The sequence below is a fragment of the Geospiza fortis genome, unplaced genomic scaffold, assembly GCF_000277835.1.
Source record: "Geospiza fortis unplaced genomic scaffold, GeoFor_1.0 scaffold98, whole genome shotgun sequence".
Lineage (NCBI taxonomy): Eukaryota > Metazoa > Chordata > Aves > Passeriformes > Thraupidae > Geospiza > Geospiza fortis.
The window spans coordinates 10,526,282-10,552,668 of NW_005054306.1; the positions used below are offsets into that span (position 1 = coordinate 10,526,282).

The following is a 26,387-nucleotide window of genomic DNA, read 5'->3' on the forward strand; positions in this document are numbered from 1 at the left end:
ATCCAGCTGACTAGCTTATCATTCTGCTTTGTAATCATAAAGCCATCCTTTCCCATTCACTGCGGGGCGTTCAATTTCTGCAGGAGTGGGAGGTGAGAGTAAAAACCCCTTCTTAGTGTAGCTCTGATTTACATCAAAACAAGCAGGACTCCTAAACACCATGAGAAGGAAAGTGGTATATGTCCATTTAATGAGAGAGTATATCACACATTGAGCAGGAGGTGCCAGAGTGTCTCCTTAGGGACAGAAAGCAGATGCCTTTTTTTTTACTTGTCCTCCCTGGCATCCCTTAGCAGGGAGTGATGCAGGAGCAGTGCAACATGTGTGCAGTTACCAAGCCTCTGAATGTTCTGGGTAAATGACCAAGAACAAATTTTAGTGAGCAAAGCAGAGAGGAGATAACAATTTTCATTACACATTTCGTGGTGAGATTGGCCCTGACTGGCGCAAAAACAGCAGAGGCAGCTCCCATGATACCAGAGGTGCTTTGTTTCAAAGATGAAAGTTACTTGCAATGCATTGAAAATGTATAGGGAATTTAAATGTAATCAAATGGTGGGACATTTCCTGAACACACATTGCAAAATAGGTCATCTGCTAAGTAGGCTTAATCTGAAGTGGTCTTTTCAGCACATATTGAGTTAAAAATGGAAATTTCCTTCTGCTTACGAGTCCTGGTTTTGTCTTTTGTATTACTTGGTACAGAACAGTAAGATGCAGTTGAGGACCTCATTCAGGTGCTACTCATAAAAGAAAAAAGAATTTAAAAAATAAAAGTGAAAATCCATATAAATTTTTGCTTGTAGCTACGTAACTGTAATCAGCCCTAATCTCTGGCTCTTGATTTGGTCAGCCTTATTCATGTAATAAAGTACTTTCTATCCTAAGTGATCCAAGTGATTTACAAAGTGGGCTACTCAGTGTTATGTTAAGTTGTTTAATACAGCAGTAAGAACAGGATCTAAATTTTCTCAGGTTCTGAGATCTTGCCTTAGTGTTTGTGCTTCAGCCCAAAAATGACTGTGGATATAAGGAGGGTTGAAAATGCAAATAATATGTTTCTTTCAGAATGAAGATCTCAAATAAAATTGAAGCAGCATAAGAAGCAGTCAATTTGGTTATAATTGCCTGTGTAGAATACTAAGGGGATTGGAATAACTTGCATATGAGAGGAGAATGAAGGTACTGACTGGGCAGTGTCTGGTTGCGAAGCTTCAGGAAGCTGGATTATTAGCACTGGTCACAGAAACCATGTGGAAACAATAAGTGGATAATGACTGAAAGGCAGCTGCTTTCAGGTGACTTGTTTTGGAATGAGAACAAATGGTCTTGGATCCCAGAGGATCAGTGTTAAGGCCACCAGGTTATACTGAAGCTGTGCTGTTAAGAGATGTTTGCTAGAAACAGTTGCACAGAGAAGGGACTCCTTGTCCATAGGCAGGAGAATTCAATCTGAGCAGTAAGTACCATTAATAATGTTGTTAGCATTTAAGTTCTGAAAATTTGTATGGATATCTTAACACTGGACAAGCTCCCCATGTTTGAGGTCTGCTTCAAATTCTCATCTCCCTGGATAAGCTTTTATTTGTTGTTAAACTGAGTAAAAGATGCAGATAGTTGAAAGTTGATGTTTTGTATGTAATAAGTAGGTATTGCCCATCAACACAACCTTGGCATTATCAGCACCATGCTCAAAGCAAATGAGTGGCACACATGGCACCTAATCTTGAGACAGAACACTGAGCTGTTTTTAAGTCTGCTGTAAGAAGGAAATGAAGCCATATGGATATATCAAACCAACTTGTAAATTCACCTGTTGATAGTAATCTATTGTATATTTCAAGTAGGAAGCAAGGGAATTGAATGGAAAAGTAAAGGACAGAACATGAAAACTGTCCCAGAACATAAAAAATAAGAGATTTCTTAATTGTGTTAAGAACAAAAGAGAAACTAAAAATAATTTTAAGCAGTTGAATTTTCAGTAATTTTCTGGTGCTTCTGACAGCAGGGAAGATGAAAGGACGTAGAAGGAGTATTGATCTATTTATATACTATGGTGTGATTTTCTCCACTCAGTTAGACACGAAGGTAAACAGTAGCTTAATAGACACAATTTTTTTTTAATTGACAGAGCTGTTTTTCACATAGGAGTCCTGAGAGTTTGTTGATGAATTTGTGATAACTGATGTGGTTTTTTTCAGTAAGCCTTTAAAAAGGTTGATGCAAAATTTTTATGTTCCTGCCTTCATGTTCAAATAGTCAGTCAAGGCAAATTGCATTTGTAAGCATTACGTTGCTGATGTCATGTACTCGTATTTTGTGAGTTTATATTGTAGAATGTCTCCAGTTTAAGATTTGGATGGTAGGTCCCTCTGGTAGGATGACCAAGTGTGTTTAGCTATGAAGGGCTCAGTAGCTTTCTGTGTGTTTCAGCACTTTATAGGTGAGGGGGGAAAGTGCCCACCACAGGTTACTGATGCTGAATTATGTGAATTGAGTGGTAGCTTGAGTACAGGCAGATTACATGTCTTAAAGGTAGGTTGTAAAACAAAGCTTTCCAGAATGAATGGCCTGCTAACTATGAAAAATTACTTGGAGTACTTTATGTGCCTATTTACCTGACCATAAACTTGGGAAACATCATTTTGGAGGCAAAAAAATTGCACAGGTACTTGAAAGTTTTATGCAAGTGAGTAAAAGGAATCACAGTGTGACTCTGTGACTGCTACTGAACCACTGTGTCCAAGCCTGGTGGTGTGTGTGATTCCAGGGGGAAGAAGTGCTAGAGGGACAGTAGGAGAGCCCATACCGTTCCAGACCAGAGCCCATTTAGTGTAGTGTATGTTCTCCCACAAGAGCCACACCTGGATGTCTGGGGAAGATTGTAAACACAGCGAATTTTGTAAAGGCGTCCACACTACTGTCCTCTTCTGAGCTGCTCGTAGTTCATGCATTTAGAGTGCTCTATCCTATGCTTATCTAGCCTCTCCCTGGGCCTGTGCAGGTTTCTACAGGATCCTTTGGTGAAGAGTGCACAGGTTTGCTGCCATTTTCTTCAAGAGCAGTCTTGCTTCTGCTGGCTTTGTTGGGTGGCCATGGGTTCTTGTATAAGAAACTGTCAATCCCTACTCACCATCTCTTTGACCCCTGTGATTTTTCTTGTGCATTTCTTTGTTGTTTTCTGGCTGGTTGGTTGGGTTTTTGTTTGTTCTTTTCTTGCTATAAAATATCCCTCTTCCACAGTTTCCTTTCCAAACTGAAGATCTTCAGCATTCTTTACATATAAGCTGCTTCATGGCTTTGCTTGTCCTTGTTAGCCTTCTCTGGACCTCCAGGACCCAGGATGCTGAAACAGGGGATGTGTTTGCTCTTAATTCAGGTTCTCTGGCTTGGTTTACTGTGAGTTCTGTTTAGCACAGCTCAGGGAAGAAGGAAAATGATGGAGACTAGAGGGAGTTGTGAGAGACTACTTTGGTTATAACTCTTCTTGAGGGAGAAGAAACCCAAGAACCTTATCCTAAATTAATTGTGTAATTGAAATATAGCAAAGAGCTTTGACAGGCTTAGCAGACCAGGACATGGAGAGAAACAAGTGGAGATTAGAAATCAAGTATACCTTTTTAACAGTGGCATAAATTATTGAGGCAGAAAATTAAAAAGTGGTGTTTCTGTCATGGGGGAAAAAATATCAGGATTTGCTGTTTTACAGAGTTACTACTGCTATTCCACTATAGCAGTTACTCAAAGTAAGATTGACATCTTGTCAATCAGTGACATCTTGTGATCTGTTCTGGAAAGGTCAGGCTATGGAATGACAGGCTGGTGTTTAGTTAGCTAAAACTGATCTCACTGCTGAAAGACCCAGGTGTGCTTCCAAGGGCTGCCTGTTTTCCCATGGCCTGAATTTTCAGAAAGAGTGAGCACTTATGTTTTTAATTATATTTAAACTCAGATGCACTTAACATCTCTGAAAAGTGGTCCCAGAGGAGGAGAGGAAGGCTGTGGAGTGTTTGGTCCCATAGCCCATGGTTAGGCTGTGACAGGTGTGTGTGCAGGAGGTGAAAAGGAAGCGTGTCAGGAGAATTAATAAAAAGAGTTGTCATATTTCTGCCAGGGATAATGAAGGGAAATAAGTCTTTGTGGTTAGCAAATTCATCACTTCCAGGATCCACTGGCTCATCATGCCTGGGGTAGTCTGGCTTTTCTGGGTTGTGCCAGCTGCCTGCTGAGTCTTGTGCTTGCTGAGCACGGGTGCCCTGTGGAGATAGTCTCGAGTACCTGCAAGGCACATGCAACTCTTGGGTGGTGTATCCTGTGCTGGGATAGAGAGTTGGACTCTCACAGGTCTTTCTCTTCCATGTTTCCTGGAGGGCTATCAAGCAGGCAGATTGCATCCTTTGCCTCTTCCCCTACCCAGGCTTCAGAATCTCTGCCCTGAGTGCCTGCAGAGCAGTCCTCTGCAGCACCCATGTGTGTCAGCTCTCTCCCCAGTGACTCACAGTAGCTCTCTTGGGATTTCTGCCCCCAGGAAATAGGCAGAATATTCTCATTTTAGTCTCAGACATTCTTCTTTAATACAGGAATATTCATAAGCCAAGTATGTAAAAAGCACAATATAGTGCATTTGAGATCACGTTGCAGATCTTTTGCTCTCCAAGCAGAGGCAGAGGTAGTAATTTTTAGAGTGTCTGCATAACTTAGGCGTGGTATCCTCAAGGCAGGCTTTTAATTTCTGCATTTGAAATCATGTTGCAAATCTTTTGCTCTCCAAGCAGAGGCAGTAATTTTTAGGGTGTCTGCATAACTTAGGCATGGTATCCTCAAGGCAGGCTTTTAATTTCTCCATGAAGTTCCTATATTGTGCTTGAAAAATACTGTTGAAAGTTAATATAAATGCTCTGAAAAGCAGCACTCTCTTCACATGCATTTAAATAATAACACAAAGCAAAGCCAGATTTTTTGATTGTGTAACGTCCTCGCTCCCAGCCTTCTCTCCTGACATTTCCTGGTATCTTCTCAGTCTGTTGTGACGTCTCTGTTTCAACTTGTTGGGTCACACTTGGGATCCAACAGTAGCTTGTCTAAACTTGAGTTGCTCTTTTCTGTGGCTTCTGAGGATCTGCATGATGAAGTGATGACAGTCAGCAGTACATCAGATGCTGATGTCATCTCCAGACACAAAAACAGGGCATGTGTCCTGTATCTTTAGAATCTTTATAATTTTCATCTCTATTTTTAGCCTGTGACCTTCTAAACACCATTCAGTAGACAGGACAGTACAGTGCTTGATTTTAGGAGACATTGTCCTGGTTGACTTACACAGCATAGCCTTCCTTCCCAGGCAAGCTGTGGTGTGTTCAAGCAGCAAAATAAATGAAGAAAACCAGCATATGTAGTGTTAACCGTTTTCTAAAATGTCCATATTTTTTCTTGTGAAGCCTAAGTGTTCCTTCCTTCAGCCCTGCTTTGTTGACAGGCTGATTTTCCTCACTCTGTATTGTCCTTGAGTACCTAATGTAGTGGATAGTCAGAAATTTTATGGTGATACTTTAGTGAAAGATGTGTTTAGATGCTGATATGTTCCTGAATGGGATTCACAAGGAATACTGTCAGACCACAAAGGAGCTAAAGCCCCTTCTTGGGGGTGAAGTAAATAAAGAGGAAATTTAAGTTCCTTAAATATTTGCAGTTTTTCGTGTAGAACCTTCAGTATGTGAATATTGCATGAATATCCATAGTGAAATTTTTATTGAAGTGTGCCTAAAAATGCCTAATAGGAGAAGGAGTTACTACCTTTTTTATCAGTTCTTTGAACTGATTGTCATTTTTCCTTGAGGCTCTGTATTTTCTGGTGATCTCATTATTCCTTTGAAAGAATTGCTTGGAAAATAATTAGTGGACAATCAGTTTTTATTGAGAGTGGAGCAAAGCTGTTCAAGGCATGGCTATTTCAGAGTCATGTGTCTGGATTTGTACTGCTCAGGGAATTGCTATGTTCCTGTGTCAGGAGAAGTCTCACTAATGAAGGAGCACAAGTGTGGTCGTGGTGGGTGACAGCTGCCCTTTTGTTTCAAGTGACTGCAGCAGCAGTGAAAGAGGAAGCCAACTGTTAGGATTCAGTAGAGTGAAAATATGCAGAAGTAAAGGTGAGGGCTTATCAGGAGACTCTGGAGAAAGTGGGAAGCAGAGAAGAAAAACAGATACCTGAGCTGGTGAGAAAGTGTAGGGATTTTTTTATTTCTCATTAACATGATAGCAGTATGCTATCCAAATCTGAGTAGGGAATGTTTCTGCCTAACTTGCTGTTTTTTTTCTGGGAGATAGGTCTGATCAGATGGCTAAAGAACCTTTTTCTGTGCCTGCCCCCTAACTGCTGCAGCTGGCTGAAGGAGGGGCTGGGTCTCTTTTCTCAGAGGCTGCTGCAGCTGAAACATCAGAGTGGATGGAAGGTGTCCCAAACCAGGAATCTGGCCCCTGTGGTGGTGGGGTTCACCCACACTTGACAGGAGCTGAAAGAAAGACTTTTTATTTAAAACTAGTAATTTTAATGTGAATGCTGTTCAGTTCATCACTTTGAGAGTCATGAGAAAAGCCAGAAAGATGTTTTAAATCACAATTACATCATTCTGTGCACAAATTTGAGCATAGCAGAATTGCTGAAAGTTATTAAAATGTCAGGGTAGAAGGTACGACTGAAAAAAAACTGCTTAGATAAACTGATTTGTCTTCCCCCTCTATCATCCCAAGTAAGTCTTTCATATTCCTGAGATCTCTGTGTGTAGTCACTTAAGTGATACTGTATTCCATCTCTGTCACCATAATTGGTGTCAGTCGTCATTCATTGATAAGGAAGCTACCCAGGAAGCTTTGTTTACTTAATTTCTTATCAGTACCCTGATTAGATTACTCTGAGGGATAACTGTTCTCTCCTGAATTTATTGTGTTTCAGATTCTTTCAAGCTACCTGTAGGTTTTCACTCCTTTGTCCTGGTGCTTGGCTAGACTATAGCAATATAATTTTATTGCTTCTAACAAATCTGTAATTGAGATGTGGGATTGGAGTGTCCTGAAACAGCAGTGACAGCATGGAAAAATGATTAGTATGTGAGATAGAAAAATTACTAGTATCATACATGTTTAAGGAAACCCTCTTTTCTGTCACCAGCACATGTTATTGTTTTATTCATAGCTTAAAACCTATGTTTGGATTTACTTCCTCCAACTCAAAAAGGATGTAGTAGGAGAAGAAAAGCTAGCAAGAAGGGCAGCTGTGTGATCAGAGAAACAGGAGAGCCCAAAGTATTGCAGTATTAGTCAGTTGGAAAAAGTGAAGTAACTGAGAAAAGATGCTGGAAATCTGTGACATCATGAGTGGTATGCAGAAGGTGAATAATGACTATTTATTTGTTCACCCTTAAAATAGCATTAATTAGGATGTTCAGGGAAGTATGAGGTACAAGAAGGGAAGCACTGCTTTATGAGCACATGTTAGCGTGGGGTTCATTGGCATAGAAGTGGTGTGGAGCTCTTGAAAGAGCAGAACAGCTCAGTGAATGGTGTTACTCTGGGAAATCTGTGATTTTGGGGCTAATCAGGGGAAAGGTTTCCCTACTGGCATGCGGCCCAAATCTTTGGTAAGACAGAAATTAATGAGTAAAATGGACTTTTGCACCAAGTGTGCTATTGCCTCTGTCCTCTCAGGCTACTGAGTTTGTTTGCCAGGTGTGGAAAGTGGTCAGTCCTTTGTCCCCTGTTTGGTCGGGCTTTCCTGCCAGCAGCGCCAGACCTGAGGCTGGTGGTGGCTCGGGACCTGCCCGGCGGGTTCAGCTGGCACTGCCAGCGCTGCCACACCTCACACTCATCTGGGCTGGGCAGCAGCTGTGCTGATGGCATCATCCTGCAGTGGGGATGGCCCGTGCTCCATGTGGGCAGCCCAGGAGACTCCTGGTGCTCCTTGACCTGTTCTATCTACTTACAGAGCTATTTACACAGTTGCAGAGGTGTAATGCTCCTATCATGCGTCAAGGTCTTCTGGGTGATACACTGATTGACCTCTTTATCATACTCCTTCCATAGCTGGTTTCCAAATTACTCTTAGGTAACTCTTTTTTGTAAGGTTTCCTGTAACACTGCTAAATGAAATGTCAAGAGTCTGCTAGGAAACTGAGATACAAATATATCATTACGGGCAGAAAAATTCCCATTCTAGACCTGTCTGTTTTCAGTAAGCCTGTATTTTCTTGCCTGTTCTCACTTGGCATTCTTCTTCTCACTGCTTATTATTTTACTATTTTTACATAATTCTTGATTTCCAAGTTTCCCAAAACCACAGAGAGGTTCAGTCCACCCACTCTGCCTTTTGCCTAAAAATGCGGTGTGATCCAATTTGCATTAACACCTAGTCACTTCTCACGGGTGTGCAATCCCATCTCCAGCATACACGCAGTGCAGGAAAATTTGGGAGTCAGAACCGTGAGTCATTTCACCACTAAGCAAGTGTTCAAGTTCAAAAAGTAGCCAAAGGCAGTTGTTTAAAGCCTGTGGAGCTCTTCATGTAGTTCTGACTGAAAGAAACGTGGTTCCTGAGGCTTCCACCATGCCTGTGTGTGCTCTGGGTGCCGCTGTGGCTATACAAGAGCTGTCTGCCTTCAGATCATGTCAGAAAACGTTTGCCTTCCTGGAGGAGAAATGGGAAAAGATCAGGGGAACTGGAGAGACAGTATATTGTGTGTGTTTAAGTATATTAAGTGTGCTGCTTTGGCAGGCTTGCCAGTCATTGCTGTAAACTGTTCATCTTGAGCACGATTTTGTGACCTTGGCCTCACCACATGAGCAGTATGTGGGCTTAGCAGTTCCTGTCAGGTTTAATGGATTCATTGCAATTTTTTCTTCTGAAGGTCTGAAATTTTTAATTCATTATTTTAAGTCTTTATATGCACAATTAAAAACATAGGCTAGTTAAGAATTCACAGTATTCAAATAATTAGAATGTTGTTTTGAATTGCTCAAACCTGTCTAGTAGTTAGGCATAATGTATGGACAGTGTTCTCAACCCTTTGTTGCTGGGATAGGAAAAAAAAAAGGAAGCAGTAGGGAGTAGAAGAAAAAGGTATCCAAACACAAAATGTCATATTTTTGTTTCAGGAGACAAATAAATTCACAGACTGTGACTGCTTCTTTTAACCTGCAGCTAAACAGACTATACAACAGGTATTCTTGCACATAGGTGTGAAAGAAAATTGCCTAATTGTTCAACTTATTTAGGATTTATTAACATTTATTGACAAAAAAGCACAGTATTTTGTTTAATCTAAACTCAGCTTGCCTTTCAAACTTCTCTTTTTCTTGTCCTGCAGTTAGAGGTTTTCAACTATATGTGCATACTTAGTTCTCTATTGTACCACCCTTGTGTTCAGGATCCTACTAAGCAAACAGGTTCACAGTCCCGTCAGCCAAGAACTAGAGCATATAATATGTCTCCTGAGAATACGGTATATATAGGTTATGTAAATGTTATACAGGTTACAGCATTTTCTTGGATAGTATTTCTTAATCTCCAAACTTAGCAGGCAATGCAGTTAGGAGGACCTGGAAAATACTGATATTTCACAGGGTGAGACAGAGGGGTCCTACCTCCCAGGTAGGAAGCTGCAGGGGAGAAAGTTGTCTGTATTGCTGTTTTATGGTCTTTTTGTGCCACAGGGGCATAGTGGTTGCTGTTGTGGTCAGCTCTTCATTTTTAAACACAAAGCTTTAGAACAAAAAATGTTCAGCTAATAGGAAATATTATAAGCTCTTCAGAGAAACTGCTTTTATTGCATATTGTTATTTCTCCCATCTACATGCAGACTTAAACTTTTTCCCATTCAGCAGGTGCAAAATCTCTCTCTCTCTCTACATCTCTCCGGCAGAGTTTATTTTTGTACCCACTCCTCCAGGGTTTTACTGGAGTGTGTCTAGTTAGTGTGAGATTATTGCTCTTAACTGTTTCCTACCTTGTGTACTGTTTCAGAGATGAGTAAGGGTAAAATATCTGAAAACTTGTCTGCTTTTTTAACCTTGACCAAGTCTAGCTGAAAGATCTACCCTTCTTGTCTTTCTCCAGGGAAAGGTCACAAAAAGTTCAGGTAGTTTGCCTACATGTGTGATACATAGTTGTAATTATAGTTATCCTGGACTAGTTGAAGTGGTTTCTTCTGGTAGCACAAAACAGTGTGAACTCAGTAGCTGGCAGGGTTTCTTCAGGCAGGATTGTGCTATATTGGAAGTTTTATGCAGGTAATGGATAAAGAAAACATCCAGTATTTGTCAGATTTTTTGTTTGTCATGTTGTCATTGTGTTTCTGATGGTTTAATACTCTGCCTTGCTGATGCTGTCATTACCTGTTTTTCCATACGCTTTCACTTTGATCAGCAGAAGGTGGTGTGACAATGGTGAAAACACAAATGGTCAGAAAAACACAGTAAGAAAGCTAATTTAAAAAGTTTCAATGTGGGTGTCCAGTCTCAGAGGTGAAGTGTCTGAGATCATTGAGTGATGCTGTGTTTCAAAATGCTGTCAGGGAAAAGCCAGCATCATCCTGATCTTCCCATTCCTCCCGCTGTCCTTCATGCCATGTACACTGTGTGCATGTACTTAAACCGTGTTTGGTTCCTACGCCAAAGAGGCTTTCTGCCTCTGTTGCCTTGCCAATGCACTTCTCATGACTGCATCCCTGGCAGGTGGTGGGTGGGATATGCCAGCAGTAACACGTGGATGCATGTCCAGGGCTCTTGTGAGTCTCTCCTGACAGAGGGAGCAGCACACTGGGGCAGCCCCACAGCATTCATCTTGCTGTGACCATGGGCCAGCAGAAGGCTCAGGTGCAGCACACTGGGCCCCTCCTTGTTTCTTGTGTACATTACAGTGTGGCAGGCAAGTCCTCGCCCTTCCTTTTACTATCTGCCTCTTGCTCTCTGGAAATAGCAAAGGTTGCAGCAAAGCCTGAATGCAAGTCAGAAGCCCTGTGCTGCCATTTCCAGTCCTTTCCTCCTTGATCTTCCCCAACTGCTGGCTTGGACCGCAGGAGGAGTCTGCCCTGGACAGCGTATCCCTGCTCCTGGTCCTGGCTGCTGGTTTTGCTGGGCTCAGCCTTGCCTTGTCTTCTTGGCTCTCCCTGCTTCATCCAGGCTGCAGCATCCTGCTCGAGGCTGAGGGACCTTTCTGAGGGCTTGGGAGCAGTTGGGCAGGGAGAGCCATGAATTGTCTCCTGGCACCCCATCCCCACTCCTGGAGCTGGGGCTGCATGCTGCCCTCGCTCCCCCCAGGTATGTGGGGCTGGGCTCTGGGTTTGGAGAGAGGGGAGCCTGGTGGCGCTGGGGCTGGCTGGGCAGCTCCATCCTCCCTGAGCCTTGGCTTTACTCACCCGCTGCTGTCATAAGAACTGGAAATCTCTACCCTGCTCTGGTAGAGAGCTCTGGTGTTGACAGCTCATGAGTGTCTTTTGGGTGGTCCTGCAAGGCTTTGGGTTCTGCAGCTGTAGTGAGTTCTGTGTATTTCAGCTGATAGAAAAAGTCTTCTGCACAAACTTTATGTTTTCTCAGGCTTGACTGTATACATGCTTTGCAGGACTCTTGGCACACTTTTACCTTCAGAGATTAAAGTAATGTTTAAGCATATTGTACTTGTGAAGTGGTGACTAACCAGTATTTGTTGTGGTTGTACCAAGGCAGCAGATATGAATATATTCACCTGATGGTACGAAGTACTTGTATCCAGAGCGGAACTGTGTAGGAATCACCAAGAAACCATGGGAGCAGTTGTGTATTGCTATGGTATCATATATACATTACTCCTGCAGGGTTCCTGAACGATTACTAAACCTGCTGTACTTGATGAAGTTTTCTTGCCTTACAATTTAATCTTAAGGCCTAATAGGCATTTTAATATGTCCTCTTGTTCTTCTTCACAGCTGCAATTTGCACATTCTGTAGATTTCTTTCAAAATACGCTGAAAGGTAAACATCTTGACAGTCAATTATTTGAATTTTTTTTTCTCTTTAGATGACAATCAAAACAAAAGCAATGAAAAGAAAGAGAAAAAGATGGTTTCTCAGAAGCCCCATGGTACCATAGAATATATAGTAAGTGCTGGTGTGTGGTGTGTTCATGCCTGCCTTTTGAAAGTGGAGGTGTTAAGGGTTGAGAGGGGAGCAGTGGCACAAAACTGTGAGCACTAATTCCTTCTCAGTTTGCACTTATGTCAATAGGGATTGCTCCTGTTGATACCATTCAAATACCACCATAATGGGGAGAGCTAGGGTCACATCCTGAATCTCTGTTCAACCCAGGATCTCTGCCTCTTGCAGCTGCCAGTCCCATTTTTACTTCTCCATTATGGCTCTCTAATAGAGCAGTGGTTTTGTTATTCTGAAAAATACTCACATTCTGCAGCTGACCTGTGCTTGATGAGATCTGTTTCTGTAAGCTGGAGCAGGGCAGCAGTGTGCTAGCTCTGCTCTGTGTGTGTGAGCCCTCAGGTCGCTCAGTGCATTCCATTCCACCACACAGCCTCTGTGCGAGGTGGTGTCCCAGCTGGGAACTGCACAAATGCCTGGCGTGCTGTGGCTGCTGGAGGTGTAGTGAACTTTGCAGTGTATGACCTTCCTCCCCCTGCCAGACCAATTGTAAATACAGATGTGCTGCTTCAAAGTTTTAAGAGATAAGGAGAGGGACATCTGTAACACCTCCACATTTTTTTCTACTGTATATTGTGAAAGAATATTTCTGTCCTTTTTTTTTGATACTGGCTTATTACTTAAGCTATTAAATAGATGTCTATCAAGTCTATCCCTACAAACAGTCTGTTAAATGGGTGTAGTTCATGTGTGGTGCTGTGTTCAGTATGGTAATCTTAGTCATCACCTCTTTCTTCAGGCTGGAAATCAGGACACCATAAACAGCATAGCATTAAAGTTCAACGTCACCCCAAACAAGCTGGTGGAGCTCAATAAGCTTTTCACACAGACAATTGTGCCAGGCCAGGTAAATCTTTTATTTAAATACCTGAAACATAATTATTTGCTATGTATTTAGAAGTTTTTTACTACTTACATGTATATTTTAGGTACTTGGATACAAGGATAATGAACACTAATTTAAAGCCCTCCCTTAAAGGGAAACTCAGTAGATTATTTCTTGGAATTGGTGTGACGGGAAAGCTTTGTAATTGCCATATCTAACTTGTTATTTATGTACTGTCTCTAAACCCTAAAGATGACTCTGAAGCTCAAGAAGATAATACAGCTGTTGCAAGGGCATTGGATTATTGGGAAGTCTGGATAAATGCAATCTATAATGCATTAAAGAATTAGAGAGAGACAGAAATTGAAATGCCTTTGTGCCATTATGTTGGATATGAGTCAGTCTCCTGTAAGAGGAGAAATAAATGGAGAGAGACTTTTTAGGAGAGTCCTAAATCCTAAAATTTCCAGGACTGGAAATGCAAGTGTGGAGATTAACACTTGGTTCATAAAGAGCAGATCTCTTCTTTGCTTCACAGCCATGCAGGGGTTGAAGTGTCTTGATTTGCAGATAGGGAAACTGAGGCACAGAGATAGTGTGACTTGCCTAAGTATACCCAGCAGATAAAAGCTGGAATAAGGAAATTAGTTTAATTTTTCTGAATGTTTTTAAGGTGTACATTGCAGATATGAGTGATCAGTATTGTGCTGTCTTTCTAATATAACATAGTTAATGACATTTTAAAGCTTTTGCCTCACTGTTTTGAAATGCCTATTTGTATTTAGATTCTCTTTGTGCCAGATACAAGTGCTGGGAGGCTGTCTTCTAGTCCTGGTGCTCCTGTTTCTCCTTCATCATCAGATGCTGAATATGATAAACTCCCTGTAAGTCAAACATGCTTCACTGGTCCTAAACTCTCAAAATATTTTCTGATTCTGAAGCTGAGAATCAAGGCTGTGTAAATAGGTGTTTTTTGAGTTTACAGGCATTGTGTGTAGTGTTTGCTTGTGTAGTTTTCTGTACTACAAAATTTACCATTGTCTTAAAAATACTCCAAATTAAGGGAATTCTGAGTGTGGAAACCCATTACAAGTTCAGTTGGGCCCTAAGTCTATCAAAACTACTAAAAATAGTGTAGTACACAATTTTAAAGAATAGAAAGCTAAATATGAAAAATTATTTAGTGTTTCCTGCTGGAGATTTTTATGCTGCTTGGTAGTCCAGAGCCTTGATCCTGCACTGGCATCCTTGAACAGGGAGGCTGTTGGTTTAGTCTGAGCAGTCAGTTTCTTTCTAGTTGAATTGTGGTGGTACCCATATACAGACTTGTCTTTAGACAAGACTGCTGGATTTAATCTTTGTGAAAGGTCTTGGCATAGCTGGTCTTTCATTTTCTTTAGAAGGGTGATTGACCATGATGATTTTCAGGTAGCATCTTTAGGCAGTTTAGCTGCCTTTAACATCTTTAACATCTGCTGAGATGAAAGTAATTAGTCATTTCAAATACATCACTAATGAAGAGTGGAGAGAAGCTTGGAGTGAATAATTGTGTTTAACCTTACCCCTGTGCCATCTGCATGGGGAATCACACCAGTGCTCTGTGAGCAGAGGTCCTCAGTGTAGATGATGTGTCAGGGCAGGCTCTCTCCCTGCTGAGAGTGTGTAATGGAATTTTGGTGAGTTGACCTGCCTTGGTGTTTTTTAATTTCTTGCCTGTTATTTGTATGGCGTTTCTTGTAAGGTTACAAGGGTGGGTTTGTTGTTTATTTTCAATATAGGACACTGTAGGAAGTGTACATGTATACCTACATACATGACCATTGCTTTTCTTCCTTATGCAAATGGAAAATAATTGTTTGAACCTGGCCTTGTAGTTTTCAAAAATCTAGAAGTATATGATTCTGGTCCTGTTGCTCTGCACTGAACTTTTTCTTTTCGAAGGATGCTGATTTGGCAAGAAAGGCTTTCAAACCAGTGGAGAGAGTCCTGTCCTCTACTTCAGAAGAAGATGAGCCTGTGGTTGTCAAATTTTTAAAAATGAATTGTCGCTACTTCACAGATGGTAAGGTAGGTGAAACCTGATTTTTGGGCATTGTTTAAGATTCTCTTTGGATAAGTGAGTGATGAATACTGGGGGAGGCAAATGTGCTTAATGTTTTTAAAGAATGTAAAAGGTATGTTGGCTTTATCTATTACTCCTGTGTTTGTTGGTACTGTGATAATATGCTGTATAATTTTGTTCTTTTGCTTGTGTGTTGCTAGATACACAGAGAGAACTGCACTTCAGAGTTACGGCATGTCAGGATTAGTTGTCCAGTTCCATCAAATTGAGCAACAGCTTTATAAAATGAGTACATGCCAGTCTATTTCATTTATGACATGAAGATAAATTTTAACTGTTTCCAGAGCAGTGTTTCCAAATATGTTGATGTCGCTTCTGCACTTGCTAATGAATGTTGTGCAAGCCTAATAAAAGGATGAATATTGCATTATACAATCTTTTCTTTCTTTTTCGTGTAACATAGGCCGGGACTGCGATTCTAAATTACAGCAAGTGTTTTAGAAGCACAGAGCTTGGGTAGTATTTTAGCCCTTTTCTCAAGGTTGCAAGACACTTCTTCCTGAACTGCCTACTTTGACATATCTGTCCTTGTTGACTCTGGTTTCAGTTAGCTGTCTGCATGTTTGGATTTTCAAGTTCTCTGGAATTTATAACACTGGAGATGCTAATCATTGTAGTTGCAACATTTTTTTTCCCTTAGTCCCGACTTTTGTAAGATGGATGTGTTTACACCTAGGGTTTCTGGCTTCTTTTGCATTGAGTGGATGTAGACTGTATTTATCAACTCTGCAGTTTTACAGTCTGCGTTTTGTAGAATGTAATAGAGGACTACTTGATGTCTGGCATGTAAATTAGGGCAGTACTGTCACTTGCTCTGTGATGCTTGTTAAGTGCAGGGGGTACAGATTGCCAATTTTATGGCTACAGGATGGAAAAATAAATTTTCAGCCAGAGCAATCAAAAATGAGATGGCTTCTTTGCCAGTGTAGCTGAAATCCCTTGTTGCCTGGCTTCCTGCAGTGGCTGGGTGGGAAGTACATCCTACTGATGTATTCTGTTGTGACTTCTAGGAGAAGCCTCTGCACTTTTTTCCATTCTGTCATCTGAACACAAACCAAGCTTGAGCAGCGAGTCATACAGAAGTGAATGGGAAATGTGAACAGACTTTGCTTTATAAAGGAGCAGGCATTCATGTGCTCATTTGCCAGTGCCAAGCCATCAGCTTGATATCTTAACTGCTTTTAAAAAAAAGCCCCACAGATCAAGCTTGGGGTCTTTTACTTGGGTATTTATGAGCCTTCCTTGGCTTGCCTTGCAGATGACCTCATATAATTAATAGTACCTGCAGTGTGGGCCATTCAGTTGATCTGTGTCTCTCATTTGTCAGATGTCATGATTTACAAACAGATTCTGAGTTAGTCTGGTGAATTTTGTAGTTCTTCTGGAGGAGAGGGCGCAGAAGCGAGACAGTGGAAATCTTCTTTTTAAATCTTGGAAAATGGTCAGTTGCCATGGATTGATGCTGAATAATGGCTCATGCAGCAGCATTTTATCAAATCCATTGCTAGAGCACATTTTGAAGAATTAAATGAGTCCTGTGCAGAATATGCTTGGACCATAGGAGCTATTTCTAGGTTGGGAAGAAGCTGCCTCATACCAGATCCCTGTATGGAGAAGCCTTTTGCATGTACCTCTGGGAAAGCAGATCAAGGGGACCTCTGATGTTAGCTTGGCATAGTAACCTGGATGTTTCTATGAGTAAAACTGCATGCAAGTCTGTTGGTTGCATGTAAATTCATGAATCAAATGAAAGTAGCTGCATCCAGAATAAAATACTATGTAGTTTTTTAAAGAAATAAATCCACTAATCTGTTTTTTTTTGAGATTGATTAACAATCACATTTTTACCTTATAGCAGTCAGCTCTGAAAGTTGAATAGTTCAGATGTTCTTCCTTATCAGCCAGGAACTTGGATTTACTAAGAATTTATTAAGAGTTACTAAGAATTTTTTTTTCTCTCCTTACAATGTCTCATTCTTACTTGACGCATGTGGAAAGCAAAGTATTTTGCTAGCGAACACTACATGACACAGTATAAAGAGGCAGGAAAGTGGTTTTGCTTTTGAGAATAGTAGCCTAAAATCCAACACCCAATGATAAGTGCATTGCATGTGATATGCTGACTCTTTCTTGTCCTGTTTTAGGGCGTCGTTGGAGGAGTCATGATAGTAACTCCAAACAATATCATGTTTGACCCACATAAGTCTGATCCTCTGGTGATTGAGAATGGCTGTGAAGAGTATGGGCTCATCTGCCCCATGGAGGAGGTTGTCTCTATAGCTCTCTACAATGACATCTCTCACATGAAGATTAAAGATGCATTGCCATCGTAAGGAGTGTTCTTCCCTGAACTTACGTTTGCAGATTTTCAGTAAGGGTCATGGAAAAGGGCTGGGGAATGGGGGAATGCAGGGGAAGAGTTTCAGTGCAACAGAGTAAAGTGCCAGCAAAGGAATGATTCACTTGCGTTGTTCTTCAGAACAACAACTCTCTGTTTAGAACACTAAGTGGCATTAACACAAATGGGTGACAAATGTGAGAACCCAAGTGCAAGGGAGTACAAACCAGTAATCAATAAAAGCATTTGTAATATGCCACAGTTGGGTCTGGCACTGACCTGTCTCTAGGGCTCTTTCAGTGGATGTGAAGAGGTTTAGATTTTGACCACTATTGTGTTACCAGGACTGTTCTCAGAGGAGTATCTGAAACTTTTGAAGGTAACAACACCTCAGCTGCCATCTTCAGGACTTACAGAAACACCAGACTGTGGAATACTTCTATCTCAGAACCAGAAATTTATTGATAGTTGTAATCTATAATACATTATAGGCTTTCTGGGGTGGGTTGCTTTCATTTATGCACAGACCAGGCACTGCTTATATGTTTGTTCTAAGCGGGGTTTTGTTCTTATGGCAATACCTGTTTGAACAGTGAAATCCATTGGATTTCTCATGTCAAGAAAAACTTTCCAGATACTACTTCTTAGTAATTCTTAACTGATGAGGATCTTGTTTTCTAATTCTCCTTAGAGTTTTATCAGTAACAAAGAGCTGAAGTTTTATGCTGATATGTTTATTCAGATTTTTTCATTTTGAAATATTTATGATTGTCCTGCTTTAAAAAGAAATGTTTGGGGAAGCCTGCATTCAAACAGTATGTTTGAATAATGGAGATGAATAGAAGAAAGCTAATAACTGTGTTGGCTGTTACTGTTCTGCAGTAAACGTGTTCAAACAGGATACAGCTTATCTCTGATTTTTTTTTCTCAAAAATACATTTGTACTGACTAGGGAAGCATGGAGGGTTGTAGATGTTGACTCATTGTCAGGTGTGGGAAATTACACTATTAATGGGATTTGAATTAAATTCCAGCAGCTAAATACATGTCCTGTGTTTTTTTGTTATGGAACTTCTGATGACTTGCACATTCTTATTATTGTGTTACATTTCTTCACCCACGTGGCATATTCTGGTGGTTTACTCATTTTATTTTGGTATTACACTTTCAGCATTTTTCTCCATTGTCTTTAAAGTCACTTATTTCCAGTACTGTATGTTTATTTTGGAGAAAGTTATTTTTCGACAAGTTTCATGGTTTAAATTAATTTGATGTTTAGTTTTTATTTTAATTTTTTTCCGTTTCCATTTTGCTTTTAACATCGTATGTACATCCATCATTTCCCCTGACAGTGACATACCAAAGGATCTTTGTCCTCTGTACAGGCCAGGAGAATGGGAAGACCTGTCCTCTGAGAAAGATATCAATCCTTTCAGCAAATTCAAATCCCTTAGCAAGGAAAAGAGGCAGCAGAATGGAGATGCATCTGTTGCTCTGGGTGCCAAACAGATAAAGCCTTCCGACAAGGAAAAGTCTGCTGATTTTGAAGTTCTTCAGTCATCAGAGAGTACGGGCTCAATCAAATCAAAGTCTCTGGAGCTTCCCAACAACATCACTGCCACTGAACATTTGGAAAAGTTTGATGCAGATGCATGTACCAAGGACTCTTCCAGGGGAAAAAATGCTTCAGATACCAAAACCAAAGAAAAATCCCTTCTAGGAGAAGGAGAGGATGACCTCACTGAGCTGGAAAAGACATCATCTCGTATGGATAGAGGGTTGGACAGGAAAATCTCAGTAATGGAAGGCTTGCTGGCTGACCCCAGGGACTTGGGGAGAACTAAGCAGCAGGTAACCAAACCTACTACAGAAGTCCAGGAGCACTTGACAGTTGATTCCTTGGAAAAAAAGGACAGTGTTGAACCTAAAGCTGACTTAGACTTAGAGCTGTGTGAAAAGCAAGATGTTATTCCAGAAGTAAACAAATGTGTCAGTACCCCGACAGGTAAGGTGGAGACTGAATTGGACACTAAGAAAGAGCTAGAGAAAGATAAACTTATTGAATTTTACCTCAATAAAGATGGAAATGGGTCTCAGTCATCTGAAGACTTACACAAGGCTGAAATCCAGAAAGGTGAAAACAATAAAGCAATTGGCATAGACCTTACACTTAGCTGTTCAAAGTCCCAAGCTAATGAAGTCCATACAGTTAAAAGTATGGAACTTGATTCCTGCTGTGTTGAAAGGAAAGCACCTTCATTAGAAATCAGCTCAGCAGCAGCAGAGGAAAAGGATCTGAAAGAGTCTGTGGACTCTTCATTAGTACCAACTGTAGACAAGACCTGTCAAGAAACACAGTTAGACAATCAATCAGAAATCAGACTGTGGCTGCTGCAGAAAATTCAAGTGCCAATTGAAGGTAGGTCTCTGGTTATCCTTGTTTCCTCTGAGACTTGGACAGCATTATGACGGTAACCTTTGAATTGACAGCCTTCTCTAAATTTCTTCTCTCTGTAATACCTGGTCTCTTTTTTACTCCTTGTGTATTTCAGTTTTATATTACCTGCTATCTTCAAATTCTCAAAGCTTGTTGTTTGATAAGTAGCTTGTGTGCTCTCTCCACATTCAGTGATCACTCTTTATACAATCTGTACTTCTGTTTGCTGGCTTTAAGAAGGATAGTGAAATGTCATCCAGTATTGGCAGGGACACTTCATGGCCTAGGAATTGTCAGTCTGTATTGGTAACCACTGTTGTCTCATTGAAGTCTGTCAGTTTTGTTTCTGACAGTATCCAAGGTAGTAGAGCATTGCTGTGAAGGGGGCACTGAAGTATTCTTGACAATATTTGCATGTGTCTGGTGTCTCTCATGCTATGGAAACCCTTAAAGAAGTGATAAATTGGAATACATGTATAGTCCTACTGAGTGATCAGTTTTCTCCTGATTGATCATTGCATTATCAGAAATAATTCAGGCTGTTCCAGGAGAGCACATACCCAAATGAAATCTCTGTTCAGAGCATGTGCACACATAATAACCATTTCTATGGCAGCCCAGTGCCTCTAAGCAGTAGTCTGTCCTGGAGCGTTGATGCTCCTCTCTGGGTAATTTAATGAACCAGTGGACATACCCTTGAGTCAGATCAGGTGGTGGGGGATGATTAAAGTGGAAGTCTCTATTTTAAGAATAGTTGTTCTTAAAAGGATTTTTTCTTTTTTTTTTTATAAGGGTTTCTGCTGGTGGTATTTGGCTGTATGTGTACTGCTAAAACAAAGAAGGCAACTTCAGTGTGACTGAAGCTGTACTTAATTAAGCAAGTTGGGGTTTTTTTGTCACACTAGCAATTTAAGGAGCCTAAACTGCTTCTAGGCTTGGCCTTGTCTTGTGCAGATAAAAGGTGCTTGTGTGTCTGTGTGACCGACAGAGTTGAGAAACTGACTGAGATTTTTGCGTGCGTGTGTGTGTGCATGCAGGATTGCCCTTCAGCCTGGATAGGTTTTCTGGACCCTAATGTCCCCTTTGCCTGCCTTGTGTTGCAGGCAGCACTCAGCCTGGTCATCTTACCTATTTCTTTACAGGGCTGTTCTGTACACAGCTGTACAACTGAGGGGGATACAGGCTGTGACAAAGTGGGAATGAATGGCCTCAGTTTAGGATGAATGTGGTTTTACTAAACCAGTTGTGTTGTTGAAGTCAAGTGTAATTCTGTGTATGGTGCCTCTGAGTATTCCTTTTTACAAGATTGTTAATCTTTGTCAGTGTTTTATCAGCTGCAGCATTTGTACTTTCCTGTAAGCAGACTGTTTCTTTTGTGTCTTGTTCAGATATGCTTCCTTCAAAAGAGGAGAAGAGCAAGACTCCTCCAATGTTTCTGTGCATTAAAGTAGGCAAGCCCATGAGAAAGTCCTTTGTGTCTCAGAGCACAACCATGTCTCAGCAGTACAGTAAAAAGATAAAGCAACCTGAGTACTGGTTTGCTGTTCCTCGCGAAAGGTAAGCTGCACTCCTGTCAGCACAAAAATGTCTGTCTGTTACTTTTTAAATGTGAACTGCTTTCTAGAGCTGAATCTTATATTACTTACATGGTCCTAGTTGTGAAGTGCAGCAGGGATGCTGAGGGGTGCCCTCATTTCATTGCATGCCAGCAACATAAAGCAATGTTTGTTGCTGGTCTAATATGGCTCTCAGTGGGAATGAAAAAGGCCTCAGGTGCCACTGGAAGATGGAAAGAGGGATATATGTGCAGCTAACATATGATAAAAGAACTGGGAGATGATCAGGGTTTCAGCTGTAGTCCAGGAAATGGGGGAAAGAGAGCAGTGGCTGGAGGGGTGTGGAATCTACCGAGGTGTCAGTGCTAAAAAAATTAAGTATTTCACATGAGCAAAGGGAATCATATGGGAAAAGGGAGACACTCCTAACTAAACAGGTATGAGGATTTCTGTCCTCTGTCTCATTAAAAATAGTCCCTTTGCAGTAAAATTGAGGAACACAAATGTTTTCCTGTAGGTGTGTATTAATACATAAACAGTACTCTAGAAAAAAGCAAACCAACAAACTAGAGAAGTGGAGGTCTATGATTTTCCACATAAATCACCCGAGAATTTTCACTGGCTGTGAAGAATCAAATTCGTGATTCTTTTGTTGACAGAAGGCAACTAGAGCAATTCTCTGGTCTGTTGATGAACTAAAATCAGTGATTCTGGTAAATTAGATGCCAGGAAGGAGGAATCTGAACTTGTGATCCGTCTCAGAGATGTCTCTTTCAGATGCAGTCAAGTTTTTAAAAATAATTTTTATTTAATAATTTTAATTTCAAATGTGTGTCATGTGTGTTGATTTAAGTGTTTATATTTTTTGTGGTTTGAAAAGGAGTGTTTTGATTGTCTGTAGTAGTGTGGGAGTCGCTGTTTTGGAACTCTTCCTGGAGGAGAGGGAGAGTTTAATCCAGCTGGAATGTGATCCTTGGGAGAGTAGCTGGATGGCTTTTGGTTTGCTTGCTATCTGTGGATCCCAGTCCTTGGCTCCTCAGGGATTGCAAAAGGGTGGGTTCAGAAAATTCTGGGTTGAAGTTTGAGTAAATACTTCAGGGAGCTGGAGTGATGAGTTGGAATGATGCTGTAATACAACACAAGGTCAGTTAATGCTTTGGGGATAGTGCAGCTAACAGTGAATGAAGCTGCTGAGCTGCCTGAGATAATCTCTATCACTGCTGTGTGTAACAGGTAAATCTGTCAAGCTTCTAACCACAGACTTGGCAAACAGCTTTGCTGCTTGTCCTTTTATGAGCAGAAACTTTCTGAATGGTGAGCAGACCTAATCCATTTATAAACTGAAGTGCTGACAACTGGTTTGTACTTCAGTTTTTATAATGAGAAAAAGGTAACTTCTGCAGTGAGCCGCTGCAGCAGCACCTGGGCCATGCTGGCTGACATACCAGATCTTTGATGTCAGGGCTGCTGTTTGGATCTTGATCAAAAGTAGTGGTGAATGATGGGTTGTAAGTTTGGGTCTTTTTAGTGCTATTCATGCCTGTTTTAACACCCCAGAATTGCATGACAGATCAAGTAGAACTTGGAGCAGAAATTAGATGTGAGACCCATTCCTTTGTATTAGTGCCAGGCATGTCTTCATCTCTTGAACAAGATGGTGTTTTCTCCAAGCTCTTGGATGCATTCCCAAAGCAAAACACAACACTTCCTACCTTCTGGGAATATTCTTGAATCAGTATTGTGTAGAATATATACATAAGTGTTGCATCTTGAGAGTGCCATGAACAGTAGGTTGTTTGGGATAGCTTTGCCATGTATTTTGGACAAAATAGGAGATAGTGAACTAAGTCTAAAACTATTTGAAATGCAATTTATATTAATGTGTGAAAATATAAAAAATAACACTCTCATCTTGTTGGCCACAAAACAGCATAAATAAAACACATTCTCCAGTCCAGTCACAGTAGCTTGTGCAGCATCTTAATGTTTTGTAGTAATTAAAAAAAAACAACAACAACAACAAAGCAAAATCAAAAAAGACTGTCCAAATTTGGAGTGAGATTGGGAAAAAACTGGTCTGCATGTCTATATTTAGTGTAAGTTAAATCTTCCTCTGATTTGCTTTTAGTTACATTTTTTCCATGGTCATAGTGTTTGCTGTTAAAACAGCTTCTGTCATTGGTTGTGATGCCTGGTCCCACAATTTCAGCCTGGTCCCACAGCTCCCAGCAGAGCTGCTCTTCCAGGTGCCAGCTCCAGCTACTTTCTGGTCCCAGTACTTTTATGTTTATTTTTTTGTTGGAAGCCTCTGGAAAGAAGACTTTTAGGCTGATATTCTTTATAAAGGCACTAAATCTTCTCACTTGCTGTAGGTGTTCTCTCTCCATGCGTGGTTTCCCAGGCGCCGAGTGTGTCCCGGCACACGTCGGCCCATGGCCAGCATGGTGTGGCTGAGTTAATCAGTGACTGCAGCACTGCTTTGTGCTGCCTGCTTGGCCACAGCAGGGCTCACCTCAGCACACAGAGGGGATGCTGGGCATCTGGAGTTGCCTTATATACAGATTACTCAGCCTAGGGCAGCTTCTTGCAAGGTTCAGCTGAGCAGAGGGTCACCCATGCTTTTGGACACAAATAGAGATTCTGTTTTGCTGGGAAGTTTTACAATGGGTAAAGCTTACAGTATTAGAGGGTAAGTCTGTGTGTGCTCTTACTATGTGGATTTATGTTTAAGTGGAATGTGGTTTCCCACCCTAGTGAATTTTGAGTAGCAGTAGCTCAGTAATTAGGTCACACATTTCCTGCAGACCTTTTACAAGAAAATGTCTTGCACAGAGACACAGATAGTAATGCAGAATTTCATTGCTTGTAAGTAATAGCATTGACTAGTTCCTCAGTCAAGAAGTAAATCTGTTTAATTTTCCACAGTGTAAATTCTGCAAATATGTTTGTTTTGTGAATGTATAATTTGCACTGAAGTTGATGTAAAAGACACTGCACTGAGATTGTGCTGCTGAGAGGGCATCCACTTCTTTGCTAGATTTAGAATCCTTTTAAATTAGCCTTTTATAAGAAGAATACTGCTAAACTCCTGACAATAAGATATCAAACTGTACAGAGGAAATTTATGAAAACCTGTTTGTATCTATAGCTTAATGTCTTATAATGAGGACTCATAGAAGTCTCTATAAGCTCATAAAAGCATATGAGGGCTTACAATACCTCAGTGCTCAAGATTTGGGAAGAATCATCATTTAGTCAAGCACATTTATAACAAAGTCACAGGATACTTCTGGATTAATGTCTTTCTCTGGGTCAGGAACAGTGGCTGGACTTAGAGCCTTTTGAATATTTTCTTTCTGGAGTTACTAACTTCAGGTTTCTATAGTTGTCTCTTTCCAAGTACTTTGTTTTATTGATGTCTCTCTTTTAGTGCATTATACACTCATAAGCATGTGATCACCAAAACAGCTATTGAGTTCTAGGATAAATTTTGTCACAGCTGTCTAATTGACTGTAAGAAAGTTCCTCAAGAAGTGGCTTTTCAATTTAAAAATTGGATCAAATGTTTTCAATTTCGTAGCTTGGAAATACCACTGTAGCATAATGTTAGAATTTTATTAGCAGAGCATCCCTTTTCAGAATGACATCACCTCTTTAATCACCTATTTCTGTTTTATGCTGCTGCTTTTTAATCTGGACTGTCTGGATTTATCAACTGTCCATTGCAGAGGAAAACTTAGTTATGTACTACTTAAATAAACTGAGCATATACGAGTCCATGGGGCCTGACAGGAAATGTTCTAAGTATATTGAAGAAGTTGGTTGATGTTATTACAAAGCTGCTTTCTATCATCTTTTGAAAGGTTGTTTTCAGGGGGGATGTTCCTTAATAATTGGAAAGACAAATGCTGCAACCATGTCAGAAAAATCAAGGAAGTATCTGTGGGAGCATGGGGCAGTCAGCTTCATCTCAGTCCCTGGGAAGCAAGTCCTTACAGACACCATTTCCAAGCATACAGAGGGAAAGAAGTGATCAGGATCAGCTGTCATATATTTACCAAGAGCAAATTACTTTTCTACTGATCAAATAACTTTTCTGTTTGAGATTGCTAGCTCCTTGAGCAAGGAGAGAGCAAGGGATTGATACCATCATGTTACTAAGGCTTTCAACACAATCTTCCATAGTATCCTTGTAGTCAAAGTGGAAAGATATGATCTGGACAGGTAGGTTACAGGTGGTTGTAAAATTGACTGGACCATTGGGCTCACAGGTAGTTGGTCTGAGTGGCAATGAGGTACTAGTGGTATTCTTGGGGACTGATAATTCTTAATGCCTTCACTGGTGACATGGATATTGAGACAGAACACACTTTTGTCATTTTAGGGAATGACACAAAATTTGGAGAGTGCTCGTAATCGGAGGGCAGGGCTGCTATTCAGATAGGCCTTGACACAACAGGCTGACAGAAACATCAGGAAGTGCAGAAAATGCAAATGGAAAAGTTCTGCACCTGGGATGGAGCAGTTCCTGCAGCAGTAGGTGGGGAAAGGCAGCCCCCACCTACTGCTGGGAGTAGCTCTGCTGAAAAGGAGTTGGGGAAGTTGAGAGCAAACTCAACATGTCAGTGGTGTGTCCTTGCAGTAACAAAGGCTTCACTTCTTGCCTGACTCAAGTAAGGAAGTACAGCAAAACAACTTTTAGGCACTTGGTTAAAAAATGGAGGAGAGGGGACAAGAAACAAAAAATATAGGATGGCACCAGACTCTTCTCAGATCATGTGCTGCATGCTTCAGGGAAAATGGTGATGAGATAAAAGAGAAAAAAAAAACCAGAAGACAGGCTATGCATGGAGAACTTGTAGAATCACTGCTGGAGTTTTTCCAACTCAAATAGACAAGAATGTGCAACCTCCTCTAAACTGGAAGTTAGC

General features: G+C 40.8%; 1 protein-coding gene across 2 annotated transcripts in view; it reads left to right on the top strand.

Annotated features, from left to right (window-relative positions):
• Positions 1-26,387, top strand: part of NCOA7 (nuclear receptor coactivator 7) — a 68,127-nt gene that overhangs the window by 31,980 nt on the left and 9,760 nt on the right. For both annotated transcript variants that reach the window (XM_005418464.2, XM_031066662.1), the window contains 7 exons: positions 12,044-12,123; positions 12,917-13,024; positions 13,789-13,887; positions 14,945-15,070; positions 17,270-17,454; positions 18,816-19,882; positions 21,289-21,457. In XM_005418464.2, coding sequence (XP_005418521.1) covers positions 12,044-12,123; positions 12,917-13,024; positions 13,789-13,887; positions 14,945-15,070; positions 17,270-17,454; positions 18,816-19,882; positions 21,289-21,457 — 1,834 coding nt within the window. The remainder of the gene's footprint in view (positions 1-12,043; positions 12,124-12,916; positions 13,025-13,788; positions 13,888-14,944; positions 15,071-17,269; positions 17,455-18,815; positions 19,883-21,288; positions 21,458-26,387) is intronic.